This window comes from Rhipicephalus microplus, chromosome 6 (assembly GCF_043290135.1).
Source record: "Rhipicephalus microplus isolate Deutch F79 chromosome 6, USDA_Rmic, whole genome shotgun sequence".
Taxonomy (NCBI): Eukaryota; Metazoa; Arthropoda; class Arachnida; order Ixodida; family Ixodidae; genus Rhipicephalus; species Rhipicephalus microplus.
This window is the reverse complement of record NC_134705.1, coordinates 34,907,521-34,928,109: the sequence shown is the minus strand read 5'-3', so window position 1 is coordinate 34,928,109 and position 20,589 is coordinate 34,907,521. Positions and strand designations below refer to the sequence as shown.

Genomic DNA, 20,589 nt, shown 5'->3' with positions numbered 1-20,589 from the left:
TAAATGCCTATAAATGCCCATTTTTTCAATGAGTGCTAATCAAGCCCAAATTTTGTTTTCGCGTGTGGTGTGAAACCATTATTCATGTAAAAAAAGGCAACATTGATATTTTGCAATGAGGAGCTAGAAGATGTTAAATGAGATATAATAGGGCTTAGCGAGGTTAGGAGGACGGATGAGGCCTATACGGTGCTACAGAATGGGCACGTCCTTTGCTATCAAGGCTTGGCTGACAGAAGAGAACTGGGAGCGGTGTTCCTAATTCACAGGAACATAGCTGGCAATATAGAGGAATACTATAGCATTAATGAAAGGGTGGTAGGTATCGTAATTAAACTCAATAAGAGATACAAGATGAAGGTGGTACAGGCTTACGCGCATACAACCAGCCATGATGACACTGCAGTTGAAAGCTTCTATGAAGACGTGGAACCTACAATGAGCAAGGTGAAAACACAGTATACTATATTGATGGGTGACTTCAATGCAAAGGTAGGGAAGAACCAGGCAGTAGGAGATGATGGCATCGGTACTATAAATCCCAGAGAAGAGGTACTAGTAGAATTTGCAGAGCGCAATAATTTACGGTTTTTGAATACCTTCTATCGAAAACGAGGAAACATTAAGTGGACATGGAGGAGCCGTAATGGTGAAAATAAGAACGAAATAGACTTTATAATGAGTGCACACCCAGGCATCCTACAGGATGTGGAAACGGTTGGCAAGGTACGGTTGGCAAGGTGCAGTGACCATAGAATGGTACGGTCTTAAATTCGCCTAGACTTGAAGAAGGAACGACAGAAACTGATACGCAAGAAGTCAATCAATGAGCTAGCACTGAGATGGAAAGTACAGGAATTTAGAGCCTCGTTTCGGAACAGGTACTCGGCTCTTAATGAGGAAACCAACCTTAGCATAGATACAATGAATGATAATCTGACGAGTATCATTAGGGAGTGTGCAGTGGAAGTTGGAGGAAGGGTAGTTAGGCAAAACACTGGCAAGATTTCCCAGGAAACGAAGAATCTCATTAAGAAGCGTCAAAGCATGAAAGTCTCAAGTACAACGAACAAAATAGAACTGTCCGAGCTTTCGAAGTTGATTAATAAGCGTAAGGTGTCTGATGTAAGAAGGTATAACATGGAGAGAATTGAACACACTCTGAAAAAATGGAGGAAGCGTCAAAGCAGTGAAGAGGATACTTGGAATAAGAAAAAATCGGGAGGTATGCACTAAAGGACAAAGAAGGCAAAATAACTGCCAATATGGATAGGATAGTTAAAATAGCGAAGGAGTTTTACAGAGATCTGTACAGTAGTCAAGGCAACCACGACCTTAATACTATAAAAACTAGCAGTTACCCAAATGACACCCCACCAGTAATGATAAAAGTCAGAAAAGCCTTGGAAAGCATGCAAAGAGGCAAAGCTACTGGCGAGGACCAGGTAACATCAGATCTGATGAAAGATGGAGGACAGATTGTGTTAGAAAAACTAGCCACCCTGTTTACGAGGTGTCTCCTGACGGGAAGAGTACCAGAGACTTGGAAGAATGCTAACATCATCTTAAGATGGTAGGCCACTCAAAAACAAAAATTTTTTTAAGGGCAGGCAGCGTTGAAATAACTTTTTTCTCAAAACCAGTATGTCTTATTTAATTTACCCAGCTATTTACAGTGCAAAGTATTGAATATTTATTTATTGGGAGGTAATCTTTGTCAAAAATAGCATTAGAAGTGCTAGCCACGCCAGCTGTGATAAGCGACTAATGGGTGGCTTTATTCAGTAAAGCTTTGACATTTGTGTAACTAAAGACTGGTGCTATGCAGTGAACTAGAATAAATGTTATGCAGTGAATATCAAGGAAGTATTGCTAAAAAAACAAAAAAACGGTAAAAAAATGTCAGTTTAGACTGATCCTGTTGGAGAATTCAGCTGTGAACTGAAAAATATTCGTTGGATTTCTTTTATTCTAGTTCACTGCACAGATATATATGTTGTAAATCATTGTGCAAAATTTCAGTTCAAAGTATACGCTGAGAAATACATTATCAAAGTTTGCATCGCAACATTTGGAAAAAATTGTTTTTTTAGAGGGTTCCTGGACTAAAGAGCCCTCCCACCTCAGGGTGACACCGGGCATTGCTCGGGGCACTGTTTCAAAATAAACGTTTACTTCTCTCTCCAGGAAAACGTAAACAAAAATTTCCGAGCTTGAAAAAAGGGTCACAGTCTTCGCATGCAGGCCTAAAATGCACCAGATTCATAGCTGGGCCCTTCTGCGGAAGCATTATTGTCTCCTTTTGTTCGGGTGGCTGCTCATGTTATCTTCCTGGCCTGTTTTGTCCCATCCGCTGACTTGCGTTTAGCATTCTGCATGCGCAGGTCATCTATGGCGATGCAAGCTTTCGTCGTGTGGTACCCTGGTTATATGCTAGCTTGCTTCAGGATATATAGGGTGCTTACACTGCCATTATTAAAGTGTGCCACAGGATCATGCAAGGCAAACATTACTGTAGGCAAGCTTACGTTAGACCTCTTTGGGTGCCCACTGCCATATTAGACCATTGAAACACTCATTAGCATTTTGAGTCTTTTCATGAAGGCATTTCATTAGAAGTTCATCAGAGCACAGATCACTGTAGACAGTTTTAACCTTGTTGAGCACATCATTTGGAAGTCCTCCTTTGTGTACATATTTCTCTTGGCCGAGTGCTTCGACCCTTTGGTATCCGCACCAGCTTTTCAGTCCAAGTGGACACAGGCCATGTCTCGGCGGCTTGTCGTTGGAGCTGCAATGAAAAAGACTGGCAAGGGTAGCCTTTTTCATTGCAGAAAGGTTGCCCACATTAGCCCTTATGGCGATGCCATAGTAGTTTTGCAGGCGGTCAATGAGGGCATCAGTGAGCTTTCCCTTACCACCGAGTCCACGCACTGTCTTTTTCAGTTTTCTGAGGGGGCAGCCAACATGCTTCTAGACATGCCCAATACATTCCAGTTTCTGCACACTGTCCTTTCCATACATGTCTTTGACAGCGGCATAGCTCTTGGAATCACCATCGCTGTAGTACTGCAGGTACTTCAGATCTCTTTTGCCTTTCGACCTTTCAAATATTTTGGTATAGACCAACCGTCTCCATACTGCCAGCACTTCCTTCATGGTTTGCTTGACAGGAAGTGTGGTTTGCCTTTCATTCCTGGTACAAAGCACTATCTTGCCTCAACTTGCTTTTGGTTTTACAAGACTTACACGAACTAGAAAGGGCCTCAACATCAGTAACCTTTCCCGTGTCAACAGAAATCACAGACACACAACCGTTCTAAGATAAATGGCCACGCTTCTGCCACGTGTCATCACCTGAAACACCACACTCGGCACTCCCCACAACACGACGAACTTCCACAGCAGCATCAGTCATCGACTTCGACGCCACTTCTCCTGCCGCTGCAGAAAGCCGAGATGACAATTTGTCGTAGGCGGAGTGTCGTGGAGGAGCAGGCATGTTCATCACTTTGGAAAAAGTTTTCCCACCAGCGTGCCCTTTTCCTAACTGGCACATTGCGTAAACCAGACGTAAATTGTTCTCATTGGCACGACCCACTTTTCTCGACGTATGAAATGGGCGCTTGAACCCACAGTCAGTACACACGACCGCACAAGCCAAGCATATCCCTTGCTGAGAGCGTTCCTCGAGCTACAGTGTTGTGTTCATGCATTCGAAACATGCCAGCGCTGAAAACACTGACAAAAGAATACCAATGTCCATTATCCTGTTCCCTTGGAGCGGAAAATTCTCTAGTGGAGCCTGGTACGCCTTGTTTATGTCCCCAAGCTTCTTCGTGGTCGTAGAAATACCGGCGTCTGTGTCAGTAGGCAGCCTCTTCGTCGTGTAGCGATTTCCAGCAAACTTGCGCTTCCTCGTCTTCTGTGTTCTGCACTTCCCCATGCTGGTCGTAATATGGTCCTGGTGGCCTAAGGATACAGCCCTAGTAGCGTTGACACGTGGAACATGCAGAACGGAGCCTGATGTAGCCTGACCAAGGCAAACAACAAAAATTCCGACGAGCATCGTGCGTCCTCCTTGTGGCTGTTGTTAGAGATTAACAAAGACTTTTAAACACAAAGTTGTATTTAATGACATCATCTTATATAATAGTCACAATAAAATGCATTGAGTATTTTGAATAGCAATATTATAGACGAAACAACACTTGCTTTTGAAAGCAATTTTTCGAAATCGAAACCACAGTTGGAAATGTGGTTTCAGTTTTGCTATAGGAGCATAGGTTATAGAAAACTTGCTGTAACTCGCGAACTAATGACGCTAGGAGGATAATTTTTGTTGCATGTGAATGTTTGGGCGTGCAAAAAAAAAAAGAAAACCCTAAAAATTTATTTCGCGAAAAAACATGACTTTTGAAGGTGGCCTACCACCTTAATACCTAAGAAAGGAGATGACAAGGGCTTGAAGAATTACAGGCTGATCAGCTTCCTCTCGATAGTAAACAAGCTATTTACAAAAGTAATTGCTAACAGAATTAAAAAAAACATTAGAATTCTATTACCCAAGGGAACAAGCAGGATTTCGAACAGGCTACTCAACAATTGGCCGCATTCATACTATCAATCAGGTAATAGAGAGATGCTCACAATATAACCAACATAGCCTTCATACATAGCCTTCATAGATTACGCAGAGATACATAGCCTTCATAGATTACGAGAAGGCGTTTGATTCAGTAAAAATATCAGCAGTCATGCAGACACTGCGGAATTAAGGCATCGATGAAGCATATATAAACATCCTGGAAGAAATCTACAGGGGATCAATCGTTGCCATAGTGCTTCATAAAGAAAGCAACAGAATACCAATCAAGAAGGGTGTAAGGCAGGGGGACACAATCTCCCCAATGCTATTTACCGCATGCTTACAGGAGGTTTTCAGAAGCCTAGAATGGGAACAGTTAGAGATAAGAGTTAATGGAGAGTTCCTTAGTAACCTGCGCTTTGCCGATGACATTGCATTGCTGAGTAACTCGGGGTACTAATTGCAACTCATGATTACGGAGTGAGACGAGGAGAGCTGAAAGGTGGGCCATAAAATTAATCTGCAGAAATGGAAAGTAATGTACAACAACCTCGGAAGAGAGCAGCGCTTTGAGATAGTAATAGTCCACTTGAAGTTGTTATGTCTACTTAGGGCAGGTAATAACTGCGGAGCCGAGCCACGAGATTGAAGTAACTAGAAGAATAAGAATAGGGTGAAGCACATTTGGCAAGCGCTCTCAAATTATAACAGGTAGAATGCCACTATCCCTCAAGAGGAAGGTATATAACAGTTGTATCCTGCCAGTATTTAGCTACAGAGCAGAGAAGGTATATAACAGTTGTATCCTGCCAGTACTTAGCTACGGAGCAGAAACATGGATGGAGGATTACAAAGAGGGTTCAGCTTAAAGTGAGGACGAGGCAGCGAGCAATGGAAAGAAAAATGGTAGGTGTAACCTTAAGAGACAAGAAGAGAGCAGAGTGGATTAGGGAACAAATGGGGGATAATGATATAATAGTTGAAATCAAGAAGAGGAAATGGACATGGGCCAGGCATGTAGTGCGAAAACGGGACAATCGTTGGTCATTAAGGATGACTAACTGGAGTCCCAGAGAAGGCAAGAGGGTTAGGGGGAGACAGAAGGTTAGGTGGGCAGATGAGATTAAGAAGTTTGCAGGTATAGATTGGCAGCAGCAAGTACAGGATTGAGTTAACTGGCGGAACACGGGAGAGGCCTTTGTCCTGCAGGGGACGTAGTCAGGCTGATGATGATGATATTTGCAAACACTATAAGATTCAATGAAGACAAAGCTGATATGCTGCGAGCGATTGGAAGAGGAGCACGATTAGTGCAAAACAATGCTATTTCCACAGCCCTATGTGGAAGAACGTAGTAGTAGTAGTAGTAGTAGTAGTGGTAGTGGTAGTGGTAGTAGTAGTACTAGGAGTAGCATGTGTGGTTTTACGTAAAGAAACCACAATATGAATATAAGGGATGCCGTATAGTGGAGGTATCCGCAAATTTAGACCATCTGGTGTTCTTTAACCTGCTCTGACATCGCGCAGTACACGGGCATTTACTTTTCCGCCTCCATCTAGATGTGATGGCCGCGTCCACAATCGAACCCGCGGCATTCGGGTCAGCTGCGGAGCACCCTATAGCGACTGGTCCACCTAGGCGGACGCAAAACGAGGGCCAATTAGCGAATAGCATCTCGAGGCTATTCAAAATAAAAATAATAACAAGCTGAGATTATGTTTGCAAGTTATATTATTTTTCTCAGCTTTCATTCATTATACTGATTCTGATAGGGCAGTGCTAAGACAGAGGGAAAAGAAAGACAGAGGCATAGAGTGCTGTCTTTATTTTTATTTTTATTTTTTTGTCGTTGCACTTCCTTTTCAAAGTGGTATGAAGCAGCTAGACCAAACCAAAGTACTCCTCATTTATGCTGCACAACAGAACACACAAATTCCACATGCCAAGTAATGTCACCTGTGACGCTCCTAATGAGGTACCATTTAAAATGCAAAATGTAATCAGGAGGCGGGACATTTTACATCTGTTTTTCTAGATATAGGTAGCATTTAACGAAGCTCTGATAAAGAGCATACGGAATGCAACATCAGCCCACCAATGTGAACGTAAAGGAGTGACGGAAAAACAGGACTATTCCTCGCTGTACGTCACTTCCTAGTCTTGGGGTGCACGCCCGCGACATGTAATTTTGCAAATTTTAACAGGTATGATCCGGAGTGCCCAGTGCACCATTACGCTTGTCAGCTCGAAATACCCAAACCCAGTGAGGGGCTCTTTTAAGGTGTTCACCAATAGGGGAGAAATAGGTCCTAAGCGATAAGACCTAGTATCTCTTTCTTCTGGGGTATGAGTGGTCTGGTTATTTGCTCCTGCGCTCCCCTTCCTAGCCACAATGAAACAAAAGAGACCCAGTAAAGTGTTGATTGAATGGTGGATACTTAACGCACGATGGTAATCAATAAAACGAAAGACCACATACTGCGTATCACGCGGGAAATGCGTGCCGATGTTCAGCCATTAGTACCTTTCTGGTATCTTAAACAGTATCATTTTTTTGCTTCTCGCCCTAGATACAAGTCACCGACGTCATTGTTTTAGGATATTTCAAATTTTGTAGAAATTTATTGTGTCTATGAGTATAACTTTGAGGGCCTAAAACGGCATTTTACCTGCCGGTCTTTGGCGCCTAACACACACTTAATTAGTGCCTAAAAATCTGGCTTCCAATCATATCACTCCGCGACAACTGCGCGCACGCCGGCTGTCGACAATGCTTTTGGTGGGCCACACTGGCTGTTTGGCAGTGGTCCGACTCAGCCATGCTTAAAATTCACGTGGAAATTTGTCCAAGTTTTCTGTGGCGGCCGGCACTGGTTATTTTTTTTTTTATCAATGCTGCAACCCTCAAAGAGGGTTTCAGCAGAGTGGGTATACATATGTTAAATTTATAAATTGGCAACAGAATATAAATAAAACAAAGTATGTACAGGCTTTCAAAGATAAAGAAAAGGCAAAAGAAACCTTGTCAATTTGCAATTAACAGGCACAAGGGCATCCAATAAAATTAAATAAGCACTGTATTCAAGATGGCCACCAGCATAGCGTAAATACTGCAGTGATTAAAATACACAGCACTACTTTAATAGAGCACCCACAATTGTTGCTGAAGCTGCGTATTAAAGAGACTCAAAGATAACTGCAAAACAACATCGTTTTTAAGATTATGCCATTTGGTAATTGTCCTGGGGAAAAACGAATATTTGAATGTGTTATTACAGGTGGTGAATGGAGTCGATGTGAACGCGTGCCTTCGCCTTGGGGCATATCCATGCGAAAAATGAAGTGTGCGTGATAAGTCTAGCTTAAAGTAACTTTTAACTAACTGAAACAAAAATTTCAATCTCAATACAGTGTTTCTCTGTGTTGGAGCTGGGAGGTTGGCTTTGCTAATAGACTTGTTATTGAAGTATGGCCGGAACTGTTGTAAATAAATCTAACAGCTCTCTTACGAATTTTTTCCATTTCGTTGATGATGGTTTTAGTGTGAACGTACCACATTATTGATGCTAATCTAGAGTAGGTTGAGCAATTGCCTTGAATTCAGTAAGGCGAACGGCTGTAGTGGGAAGCTTGAGAGCTCGTTTAAGGAGAGATGCTACTCGAAGACACCTTTTCTTTAATATTCACCCTAGAGCAATGAAACTTGAGCTACTTATGGGACTTTTTATGCTGATTTCAAATATATAATTAGTTTTCTTGCAAGTTGCACACTTTTAGCTCTGGAACATGACAAAGTGAAAACCTTAACCCTTTTGCTTCCCCTCTTTTTATCCCTAAAGTTCTGTAGTTTTTTACCATTCATTGTTTATGCTTCAAATAAAGTCTAGAGTGCAAATAACTAATTAGGAAGCACATACAAAATATGTAATACGCGTGAAAAATAATAGACGTAAAAAGTCCATATTTCACCGACCCTAGTAAAGGTATACATACAATTTTTTTATTGTACAATAAAATATTGAAATTTAAATCAGATAATTGCATTTGTAATTCTTTGGAAAAAATTTGGGCAAAATTTTATGCAGGTCCGAGCACTAGAAGGGCCCGAAAAAGGAGGGGCACATTGGAAAAAATGGCAAAATTTGCGTTTTGAGAAAAACGAGTTTTAAAGTTAAAATTGAAGTTTTATTTATGACAGATATTATTAAATTAGGTGAAATTTGCAGACCAAAAAGAACAATCTTTCTTGTAGTGGCCACTGCGACTAAAATACGCCAGCACCATGAGTTTGTCCCTCTCAGCATTTTCGAGCCGACTCCTCACAGACATTTTGCTCACAGACAGGGCCATGAAACGCTTGCCAAGCTTCCGCTCCATCTGACAGAGCTTTGTGCCAACTGCAAGCTAGGAAGAAGTTCGACAGGACTGCGAAATCGAAACTAAGTCCAGTGTCACGCCATTTTGCAGCCATGTTTGTGCCACATACCGTCGTACATAATGGCAATGTCGCCCCTGCTAAGTTCTCTCACTGCGAGCTCTTTCGACCTCTCAAGATTGGCGCTGACGTCATCCATTGCCACATCACCAACTTTCCGGCTGAGGGGTGGGAATGACTTTGATGCATTGGCTTTTGCAAGCCAACTGCCGCAAATTGGACCAGCTGCTCGTAGCCTATTTCTACAGATCATGCCGCACAACGGCTTTCACTTACGAGCGATGCTTTTTTCATTCATAACGGAGATAATTACATGAGAAAAGCATTGTTCAGCTGCGTTGCTCGACAAGACATGAACCCCGCAAATAGGCTTTACAGCATATACAGGCGCGCAGCGGCCAGTGGCGATCCCTGATTCGTATTATGTGATAAACCAGTTACGGCGCTTGTGATAAACCAGTTACGGCGTATTATGTGATAAACCAGTTACGGCGCAGTTACGGCACATTAAAACGCACAGAAGAGTGATTCTTTTTATTATTTCTTGCACTGCATCAGCAAGAGAAACTGTTGTTTATTTGAAGAGTGAGGCTCTACTCTTCGACTCATGCGATCAACAATGGCTATCGGTGGCACATTATCAGCGGCAAGGTGGTCGAAAGTGCTCGAAGACTGCACACTTTCGACCTTTTAACAGGCACCTTGTGCTCCTAATATGCAATTTTAAAGCATTTCTAGTTAAATCTCGACCGGTATTATTTTTTTCATAACAGTATTAATCTTATCAAAACAGGCGAAAGTGAAAAATCGGTAATTTTGGAAAAAAACTCGCGTTTTTCGACTCGTATCTCCCCTTAAGATAAAATAGTTTGTATTGCATCTGCTTATTAGAGTTTTTATATGTTTGGTTCAGTTTAGGTCATGCAAAATCCAAAGACCAAGGTACTTGTAGTGTTGTACTTCCTCCAAGATAATATTATTCGCTGAATATGTGAAATGAAGGGGGTTATATTCGTGAGAAATCTTCATAAAAAGAGTCTCTTTAAAATAACTGACATCTGCCACTTATTGCACCAACGAATGACCCTATTAAATCCATCATTCAAAAGGATTTGGTCTGTCTGGTTTTCTATCTCTGTGTACACGATGCAGTCTATAACTTAACATCAGTCTATAACTTAACACTTACCGGTAAACCATGTGAAATATCGTTGATAAATAACAATATTAGGAGTGGCCCGAGCACTGAGCCTTGCAAGTCACCAAATCAACTGGTACTGTAAGGGAACAATGATCATTGAAGAAGACGTATTGTTTCCACTTTGAAAAATAAGTGGAAGTCCAATGTAGAAGCTGAGTATTTTTAAGAATTAAATCCAATTTGATGTCACTTGGGTCGCTCAGTATGTCGCGGAAGACACTGAAGCTTAGCTGGAACCTTTGTGATGACGCCGTTAGAAGGTGACATTGACTGTGTCGCGGTTGCTTACTGCCTCTGTCTTGCTGCGGCATTGCAAGAAAAGCTGTCTCAATTTTTTCTTGTGGAGGAAGCTAGCAGCTTTGCGGTGGTTTATGTTTCGTGTTATGAGGCGGCTTCACGGGGAAGTTTTTCGGTGATGGTTCTGGCAAGCGGCTCTCACTGCATCGGCATCGTGTGATCCTGGCCTTTGTCCTGCCATGATTTGAACAAGAGGGCAGGATATGGTGGATCTGGTGATCAGTGATCCCACTCCTGTGCCAACTGTGCCAAAGTGTGCCAAATCAAACTTACTGTGTCATCCTGATATCCACAGAAATTGCGCCAAAGTTGGACTTGGAAGTGGCTGTCACCGGCAATATCCACGCCGGCATGTCAAAGCATGTGCACCTTTTTCTAGGGTCCACCAAAGTCGCAATCAAGTACTCAGAGTCATTCCGATTAATCAACAGCGATTGTGCATGTGTTCTAAATAATCCACGATGCTATATGTTTGGTGCTGACGAAACATCATTGTACAGGTATACTTAATGGCGAAATGTGCTCTCTGCGGGGGCTGGTGATGTATAGTCTAATTAATAGCATGAAACTGTGGCGGTGATTCATCGGCGGGCGTCGTCCGTTCCAGGAACGCTGCTGATAGCTTGTTTGAAGAGTTGCACAGCACGTAATTTAAGTGATGTTTACTAATAACTTAATGCTTGCCGCCAGAATGTCTGTAGAGTTGCGCGACACGTAATTGAAGTGATGTTTACTAACAACGTAACGCGTGCCTCCAGAATGTCTGTCAGGTTTACTTCTGCATATCGCTGTCTAATTTTCTGTGCTTTGCGTCCACAGAAGAACATGTGAACCGTGGGATTTTGTTCACATGTTTGAACAGTTCGCATGTCCCTCCGTTCATGGTGGAACATGTGAACAGTGAGAGGCAAAGTCTGCAGACTTTGCGTCAGCATGTCACACCTCAACATTTCGGAGAAGCCGAGTCCACATCGCAATCACCACAGCCGCCGACACGACCTCCACGCTCGCCAACGCGAAAGCGTATGAAGGCGCCGGCCGACTGTGTGACAGCGTCAGTTTCCTTACAAGTTGAAAGTGAAGAAACAAGCACCACTGCAGTTTCGACCCTCACTATGAAGCCACATCCCTGGAAGTCACTGCAGTCATTAGCCGAGTGTGCAAACGTCTGCCAAGCGTTTAGTGTCGCCTCCTTCAAAGAAGCTGAGGTGTCTATTCTGAATGAAGTCACCGTCAGTAAAGACCTACCCGTGCAGGCAATACCTCCAGTCATTGACATGGCATTGGACAAAAAAGGTTGTACTGCAAGTGAAGCTATAGGAATCAGCCGCTTGAACATCAGCCTGATAAAGACAGTGCTGGAACAGCATGAACTGCCTCACAAGCTACTACTTGAACTGGGCTCACAGATGGATAAAAGACGTACTGAGGAAACGCGCCGATGCCGCTAGTCTCTCAGGTGTTGTCGTGGCATCCTCATTTCGATATGCCACAAGCCCCATTTTCTCCAAAACCAAGTCAGTGCCTGCTGCAAGATCCATGGTTTCCAGCTGACAGGACGTCCTTGCGTGGCCGAGGTCGATCGCCGCCACACAGTCAATGTTGTCTCCCAGATTGTTCGGTATTGATGGAAAAAAGTCACAGCGCAACGGAAACCTGCAGGGACCACCCCGACAAAGCCAGTGCTGTCCCTCAGAAAGTTCGGCAGCTCGGCAAGTCCAGTCGTGGAGTACGCAAGATAGACCACCGCGGCACAGTCAGTGCTGCTTGCCAGAGACAGTTTCGACAGCTGGTCATCAAACGTCCAAGTCATGGTCGAAAGTAAGGATGACAGCGTTGCTGGGGCTTGGGCACAAAGCAGAATAAGAACAGCCGACCTATCATACGGGCGTTGTGTCTTATTTTTCTCTGGCAAATTGTATATGCGTTAGCAGTTGAAGATAAATGAGATTCATTTTTATTCTCTTGAATAGATGTGGTCATCCAACTGAAGCTAATGAGTTCCCAAGCTGTTGATAATAATAATTGTTGGGGTATAACGCTTCAAAACCACTATATGATTATGAAAGATGTCGTAGTGGAGAGCTTAGAAATTTCGACCACCTAGGGTTCGTTAACTTGCACTTAAATCTCGGCACATGGGCCTCGAGTACCTTTCCTTCCATCGAAAATGCAGTCGTGGCTGCTGGAAAGTTCTCAAATCGTTAACCATTTGAACATATGGTCATCTAATTAAAGCCCATTGGTCAGCCAGTTAAAATGAACAGGTTTCCATCAGGTCAACCAGTTAAACATGTACAGTCATTCAATATATATATATATATATATACAGGGCCATCGTACCGGTTCATGACAGCAATAAGCAGTCACAGCAGTTATCGTTCTTGTGGTCGATAGCAAAACGTGTTCATCGAAAACCTACCACCATCCTTGCGGCATCGTAAAGACACCATTCCAGCTGCTGCGGCTGCATCTTTGATGGAGGTGAAAATGCTGCAGGCCTGTGTGCTCAGATTTGGGTGCACGTTAAAGAACCCCTGGTGGTCAAAATTTTCAGAGGCCTCCACTACGGCATCTCTCATAATCATATTGTGGCTTTGGAATGTTAAACTCCACAAATCAGTCATCATCAATTGGTTTCCGATTCATTCTATTCAGGAAAAATGCCTAGGAACTGGTATGACCAGTTGGACCGATTCACTTTTTTTGTCTGGTTCACGTTCACCTTTTCATTCATGGCAGGAAGACAATGTGGAGTCTGGAATGTGCCAATTCTTTGTGAACATCAACGTCACGGTCTATAGTGGGTTTCTTGCATCGTCATCAGTGTCATCATCACTGCCAGCACATAACAGACACGCCTTGCAGGAAGGAGGAAGAGAAAGCGGGGAGCATTATGTCACTAAAAGAATTAAGCTTTTAATTGAGTGAGCATTACTCCTGTAAAAACAATTCAACACACTAATTCCTATCCAAAATAATGAATGCATTGTCTGATCGGAATGAGTGACAAACAATTATTGCACTCAATAATGAGTGACAGACCATTATTATTGTGATAAGACAGTTTTTCATGTTGATACTCATGTCGTCCTAGAAGGATATTTTATTCCACCGCTGTGAAATACCACATCCAGTCTTTCATGGAACGGGGCTTTTGTTCTGCATTTGTTTTGTACTGATAGTACAAGGTGTTCACATTGTTCAGATCTGACCTTATTCTGTAAGCATAGGTGTGTCACTTTAATGTAAATATGCTCGAGAAAACTTCATTATTATTGTACCATATCTAGACAACCACCCAAGGCCTTGGCTGTACTGATTAAACCTGAAGGGGGTCCGCTCTATGTACTGCTGACGCAAAAGCCTAGTTAATGTTTCAGCCACACACAGTTGTACCGTGCACAATTAACGTCCCCTTTTCGTAGCTCGAATCATCACAGCTACACTTGTTTGGGGGAATAAGGCAACAGGCTAGGTCAACAAAACACACTATTGCTTTGTTAGCAATAACACATAAATGTTGCGTAGAGAGACTGTCCACTCTAGGCAGATAACAAAAAGTATAAGCTTACGCCTTTGGTCGTCGAGGTCCTCAGTCTGGTGGGCAGTGCAAGTGAGAGTTTGTTGCTGTCGACAACCTCATTTTGGCCAACCTCCCAGTTCTCCTCTCCCCAATGAGGGTTGGTTCTCTCGCTCAGGGAGGGTAACCCGTTTCTTGAGCCGAGAAAGGAGGATAGCATTCGCCGGCCGTGCGGTGACTGGTCCCTTTGAAAGGGGCTTCATTGACTTGTTTCTTGAAGGGGACAGACATGTCTTCGCAACTAGGCTGCCGTAAAAGGGGAAGGAACCAGTGGCACAGGTGCTTCTCCACAAGCCAAAACGATTTTAGTGCTGCTAAGCCTACATAACCTAAGCTGACTCCCCTTTAATTTATGCGCTATGCCAGTGATGGGCTAATAAAGAGAAAGAAAGGTCTGGTCAGGGCCTGCAAGTGTAGGGCCCTAAATTCAAAAGCAAACATTGCAAAAAAAATTGTTATTTTGATTCATTTATTGCTCTGTAGCAGTTCAACTCCTCTGATTGATGAATGGACAGGCACACGATTTGTCTTGTTCGTTTCGCATTTAGCACTTGACCTTTTAACGGAAAAAAAGCTAGCTTCATGCTATGCTTTATGTAGTATAAAATAAGGAGAAATAAGCAATCATACAGTGTGAATACAACTTCCACACTTGTCTTGCAGTAAGTAATGCAGAACACCCAGAAATAAGAAGAGCATTTAAATTAATTTAAATACGACTTCAGAGCTGCAATAATTAGTGGCAGGTGTCTCAGTAGTACCTAATTGGAAACCTAATAAATAAAGAAGTTCCTGCCAAGTAATTTTACTTTATAAAATTGGCTGTTCGTCTTAATTTAAAAAAAAAGTACAACATTTTCTTGACACGCATACGAGGCCTCTTTGAAGGAAACAAAGCATACGACAGAACAATAGTCTTCATGGTACATTGGACTATTTTCCTTGGGCTGTGGGAAACAATACAACCATTGAAGTATAAAAGCAACAAAAAAACTGAAAGGCAATTTACATGGCCGACCACATTGTGTGCTGCTTCTTTTTTTCCCATTGTCTGTTTGGTGTGACACCTTGGACACAGTCTTTCTTTCTGGGTCCTCTTGTTTCATTCTTTTTTTAACCAGAACACATTGTTGCACTGAACACACTGTAATCTCGGTGCATTCGAGCTATTTGTATTGCCAAATGCTGAGCTTGAGTTTGAGAGCATTGAAATGCTCTCAAACTCCTTTTTGTGTCTTTTCATTTTTTTTTATACTTTGTGGTCTTGATATACACAGAGGCATGTGTCCACTTGAATATCTACGTCGTGCACTTGTAATAAAAATCTAAAAGCTTGGGGATGTCTTTTCATTGATTGATGTGTGCATTTCTTCCAGTATGCCAATTGATCTTCTAGCTGTTAATGTACTTGATATTAAGAGGAAGTAACAGACCTGGGCAGTTTAGTTAACCATTCCACATTTAGAGCAATAGAATGTAGGTTCACCTACAGAAAAATGTATTGGTGGGTGGCAAATGGTGATGGGGGATTATGAAATTAACAAGTTTAAAAGTGTGAAATGTAATTGGCTAGAGAGCAGAGGAGGCTGAAATGCAACTTACTGGAATATAACGGGAATTTTTTTTTCCCAGATTTCTGTTATTCAAAGTTGACCCTCGCTTTATACTCGAATACCGAAGTGCCTTTTCTTTCTTGTTCCTGGATGCAATGAAAAGTAACTCCTGGCATTAGAATTGTGATTACTTGAAATAAGAGCACGTAAGGTTGGCGAAGTCCTGAAAGTTTAATTGGAAATCTGTAACATATATATAGTAACAGATGAAAGTTTCATAAGCACGTGTGATAAAAGCACACCATAAAAAACATAACATAAAAATTAAAATAAGTAGCTGCCCCACCTTGCCCAAACCCACTTTGCTTGCAAAATTCCTTAACATCTACGGTATCTGCCACTGTCCGTAGCTCTGTTGAATAAGAAGCTTGCGATTTGGGCAGTAGTAGATGCCGTAGGCATCAAAGACTTCTGCAAGGCAAAGCAGGTTCGGGTAAAATAGGGCAGTTATATTTTCTTACCGTTTTTATGGGGTTTTTTTGTGGTTTGCTTTCATTGTATGTGCTTAAAAAACTTTTATCTGTGGGTATAAATATGTCACAGCTTTCCGATTAAACTTTCAGTTTGTAGTAAGGGCTTGTCCTTGTCATACTTGATCCTTGTCTATGTTATGCTCTCATATTTTGAGTAATTATGAATGGCCAACTTGAATCATCATCCATTTTGATTAGTTTAAATTGTTGCATTACGATAGAGTAAATACAATAGATTATTAAAAGAAGCCTTCACGTTGCTGGGGACTGATGTAAACGATGGTGGTTTCTATCACCTCATCATGCTGCTCGATATTGACACTCTATAAAGGAATGAAAATGTGCTTTGTAAAATGTGAGAACTGCCATGATATCGCTGCACTAAGTTAAAGGATCATTTCCAAGCCACTGCGGCTGCATTTCGATGGGGGCAAGACACTTTTGCATGTAAAAACAAAGCCAGTTGCTCAACCTCAATCTTTTTTATCAGCATGCCTCATAGTTGGAACATTGTTTTGGAACGTTCAACTGCAGAAAGCCTCCTATTCAGTGTGCAACGCTCCTTATAAAGTGTACACCTCCTTTGCGGTGCAGGATGTGACATTGCACTATGTGTCAGCTGGCAGCCGTGACAGCCCGCTAATGGTGTTCCTGCATGGCTTTCCAGACACGTGGTACACCTGGGAGAAGCAGATACGGCACTTCCAGAAGGATTACTGGTGAGGAGCAGTGTCTTTTGTGCTAACAACTCTCGAGCATGGTAGATGGAATAGCAACGCCTGTGTCCGTTCGGTCTCACATAATCAGAATCCACCTTATTTCCAACAGATTAGTTGGGAGTCCCCCAGGCAAATAGCTGTGCAAACAGCTTGACGGGACCTGGGGGCCTACAGAAGGCAGCGCATGCAGCGGATACTACATAAAGATTAAGTTGGTCTTTTTATAAGCTACAGAGAGTGATTGAGCATTCCATTTAATGACACTCTGTATTAACTCTGTCTTCTGTCTCTCGATTTCACAGCCTCACAGCTAATCTTAAATTTTTCCACTGTCCTTAGAAAGTCCTCCTCTCCCCCACCCCCCATTTTCGAATTTCGCACCTAATCAAGCGCCATGACCATGCAACACACTGGTTCCCATGAATGCTATTCAACTGAGAGGTGCAGTAAAACATTGATCGGCGAAAAAATTGGAGCTCACTCAGACCAACTCAAGGAGTATACTTTGCTTTGAGGAGTTACTCAGACTCTCTCACAATACATTTTCTTGGCCGGATTCACTCGGACTCAAAATCGCCAACATATTACTCAGCTTGACTCACTCAGAGTCAGATTCGCAGCCTCACCTGAGTATGACTAAGCCTGAATGAATCAACTCATGAGTCTGTTAACGTAAAAATAGCTTTTTCAATTCTGTCAATGTCTCACATAATCACCTTTATATCTTGTACCTTCAGACATGAGTATATAAGTAGTTTAAATTTAGTGACGACATTTTCTGTAGCAGGCTACTCGCCCAAGATACCTTTATCAAGAAATTCACCTGAAAGAGTTTGCAGTGCAAGGTCATTATGGTTGATTAGGCGAGTTGGTGATACATGATTGTTTTAAAATGAGAGCGCACTACTTAGACGCGTACAGAAAAACAGGTACAAGCGCTTGTCCCTGTCTTTCTGTCCGCGTTTTAGTAGTGCGCTCTCGTTTCTAAATAAGCAAGGTCATGGTGCCACCCCTCCTCTCAAGCTCGTGCCTCGAATAAAAAATATGAGGTAGTGCATTGTTGAGATAAACTAAGCCGATGTAACACTGATAGTTATTTTAAATACGAGTAGAGGGCCACAGTCGGTAATTAATAGTGAAGCTCCCTCGAACTCACTCGCGAGATATATTTTGCACTTGGGCCCACTCGAACTCAAGCTCGCCAATAGTTACCTCAACCAGACTCACTTAGATTCAGACACCCGGCCCTATCTGAGTCCGAGTGAGTGCTTTGACTCATAAGTGAGTTTGGCAATCTATGCATTAAAGTGACATTTTATTCTGCAGATGATTCTATGCTCTTCAGACCTGTGTGCCTGGTGAACACTTTTTTAAGGTGTCGAAGAGAGTGACAGCTAAGCTAAAGATGATCTTGCCAAAATAGACTAAATGAATAGACTGTCGATTCTACCACTCAGAATATATTGGTGGCTTATTGTGATTGCAAGAATGAAAGTGAGTCCGTGAATGGTGTGGGTGTCAGACAGTCATGTCACTGAGACATCGAAGAAGAGAAAAGTGCTAAAGGTTTACAACTGCCCCCTTTGCAATGAGATTCTGGTCTTAGCCGCAGCAAGCCTGTTATTGTATTAGTTAGAAATGCTGGAATTCTGTGCCGTGGTACTTTGCACACAAAGACAAGATGCTTGCAGATTGGTGGAAAAATAAGTAAATAAAGGCAGGCCATGAAAAGCTAGTGGTTTCGTTGTCTCATTCATTTGAAGTGAGGTGAGAGCTAGTGCCACCAAGCTAGCTACTTCCACCTTTCTGCTTCCTCAGTAGAAAGGTCCTTAGGGTCAAACTGTTCTGGGAAAGATGGAGCCCTGGAGTGAATAAAAGCTGTTGAACAGTTAATTTCGCATGTTTCAGCCTCATGCCTACACTCTGTGGTGGAAGAGAATATCTTTAAAATTGGGAGCAAGCATCTTCATCGATTTCATGGCTAATTTCAAATATCGATGCTGATGTGTGAATGTGGCCCGTCTCCCCACCCACTGTTCGTGCACTGCATCCATGAAACACTGGCCCCTGCTTGAAATCCACCCAATCCTGCTTAGCAGCCCTATCTTAAAGTGCTGGCACCTGAAACGACTTGTCAAAATTTTACTTTCATGTCTGCACACTGAACGGGCTTCACACATGGTACGAGGAAAAAAAACACTTGTAATTCGCACACACAGACTGCGGATAACACATGAGGAATTTTCTATCTGTCTTTAAAGATATTGTTCAAAGATTGTATTCAAAGATTTGTCTTCAAAGGTGGAACCTATGACAACATAGTCAGCTAGGGTAAGGCTTTCGAGATGTGTGATTTTTGCTGAGAGATGCTGCATTCGATTATCGTCACGAGTTCGTTAATTCCAAGGTTACCGTGGTCTAATCAAGTTGTCATTAGTTTTCTTATTTTCTGGAATCGTAATTCACTATGCCACGAATGAGAGCAGGAAGATTTCTGAAGAATATATTGATTTTTCGCTGCGGCACATGGGTGCTGCCATGTTTGACGGCGTAAATGTAACTGGCCTTCTCCCAACCAGTTGCCCCAGCCGACACATTGGGCCAGCGAAGCAGTCATGGCCGCAGCTGAGGTTAGCCACTGTGCTTACAAAACTCTACTTTTCGAATGTCCGACTTATCTTAGACTATGCCTGTGTGGCTGGGACCCACAAACGAAAACTTTGTCAAATATGCTCGACATCGTACAGAACCACGCAGCTCATTTTGTGAGTTGCAACTGCGTCATTTCATGCTAAATTATCCAGCATTTTCGACCATCGCGAATATGACTGAAAAAATTTTCACGTTTCTCGAAGTTCGAAACTCGCCCTGCTAATTTATTTCCATTTCCAAAAATTTTCCTGCCTACTTATGTGAGTCTGTAGTTTTGCGCCGACTGAGCTGGAGGGCATTAAATAACAATTTTTTTTTTTCAAAAGAAGTTTTTAATGCACTCTATAAAATAGTATTTGCGGCAAGTTAAAGGGGCACTGACATCAAATTTCAAAAATCGAGATATGCCCTTCATTCGATTGCTCAGTGTGCGATAGCTTGGCCAAATTTCAATCGCATTCATTGCGTCGAAGTTATTTAATTTCGACGGCAAACAACGTACAGAGCAGTTAATTTCCTCCTCCTCGACTAGCTTCTACACTAGCTAAGGAGGGAAGATGTTTGAGGTTCGGAATGGGTCCCCTCGATGGCTCGAGTGCACGGTGGCAGCGCGAAGGAAGAGCTGTAGTCCGGTAAAGAGACACTTTATTGCAGCCTCAGGCGTCTGCCCTATTGATTACTTCATACTAACAAGAGCTTAATTAAAAATTTAGGGCCCCTGCAATATCGACACTAGTGCTACGTGTTCAGTGTGATACATTCCACACATACCATCCTGAGTGACGATGCGCTAGTAGTGGTCACGTCTACGATTCGAGTGTTTTTATCCTGGCGCCAACTGGCTCTGAAGCCTGGAAATGCATTCACTCGTCATGTCTCACCTTTGTCGCACCGCTTTGACTCTTTTCGTGAAATCACCAAGATTTAAAGCGCCCATAAAATAACGATAAAAGAAAGCGTAATTTAATGTGTGCTCGGTCAGGGGGTTGGGGAACCGTTGCGATTGCAGTCGTCTTGTTTGAAGAGC

The 20,589-nt window shown here is 42.5% G+C and overlaps 1 protein-coding gene and 1 pseudogene across 1 annotated transcript in view; one reads left to right on the top strand and one right to left on the bottom strand.

The window, feature by feature from the left end:
- LOC119167670 (epoxide hydrolase 4) overlaps positions 1–20,589 on the top strand; it is a 55,892-nt gene that overhangs the window by 2,741 nt on the left and 32,562 nt on the right. Inside the window, exon 2 of the mRNA XM_037419190.2 lies at positions 16,786–16,910. Within this exon, the coding sequence (XP_037275087.2) occupies positions 16,786–16,910 (125 nt within the window). The remainder of the gene's footprint in view (positions 1–16,785; positions 16,911–20,589) is intronic.
- On the bottom strand, positions 1,018–5,089 carry LOC142765229 (uncharacterized; annotated as a pseudogene).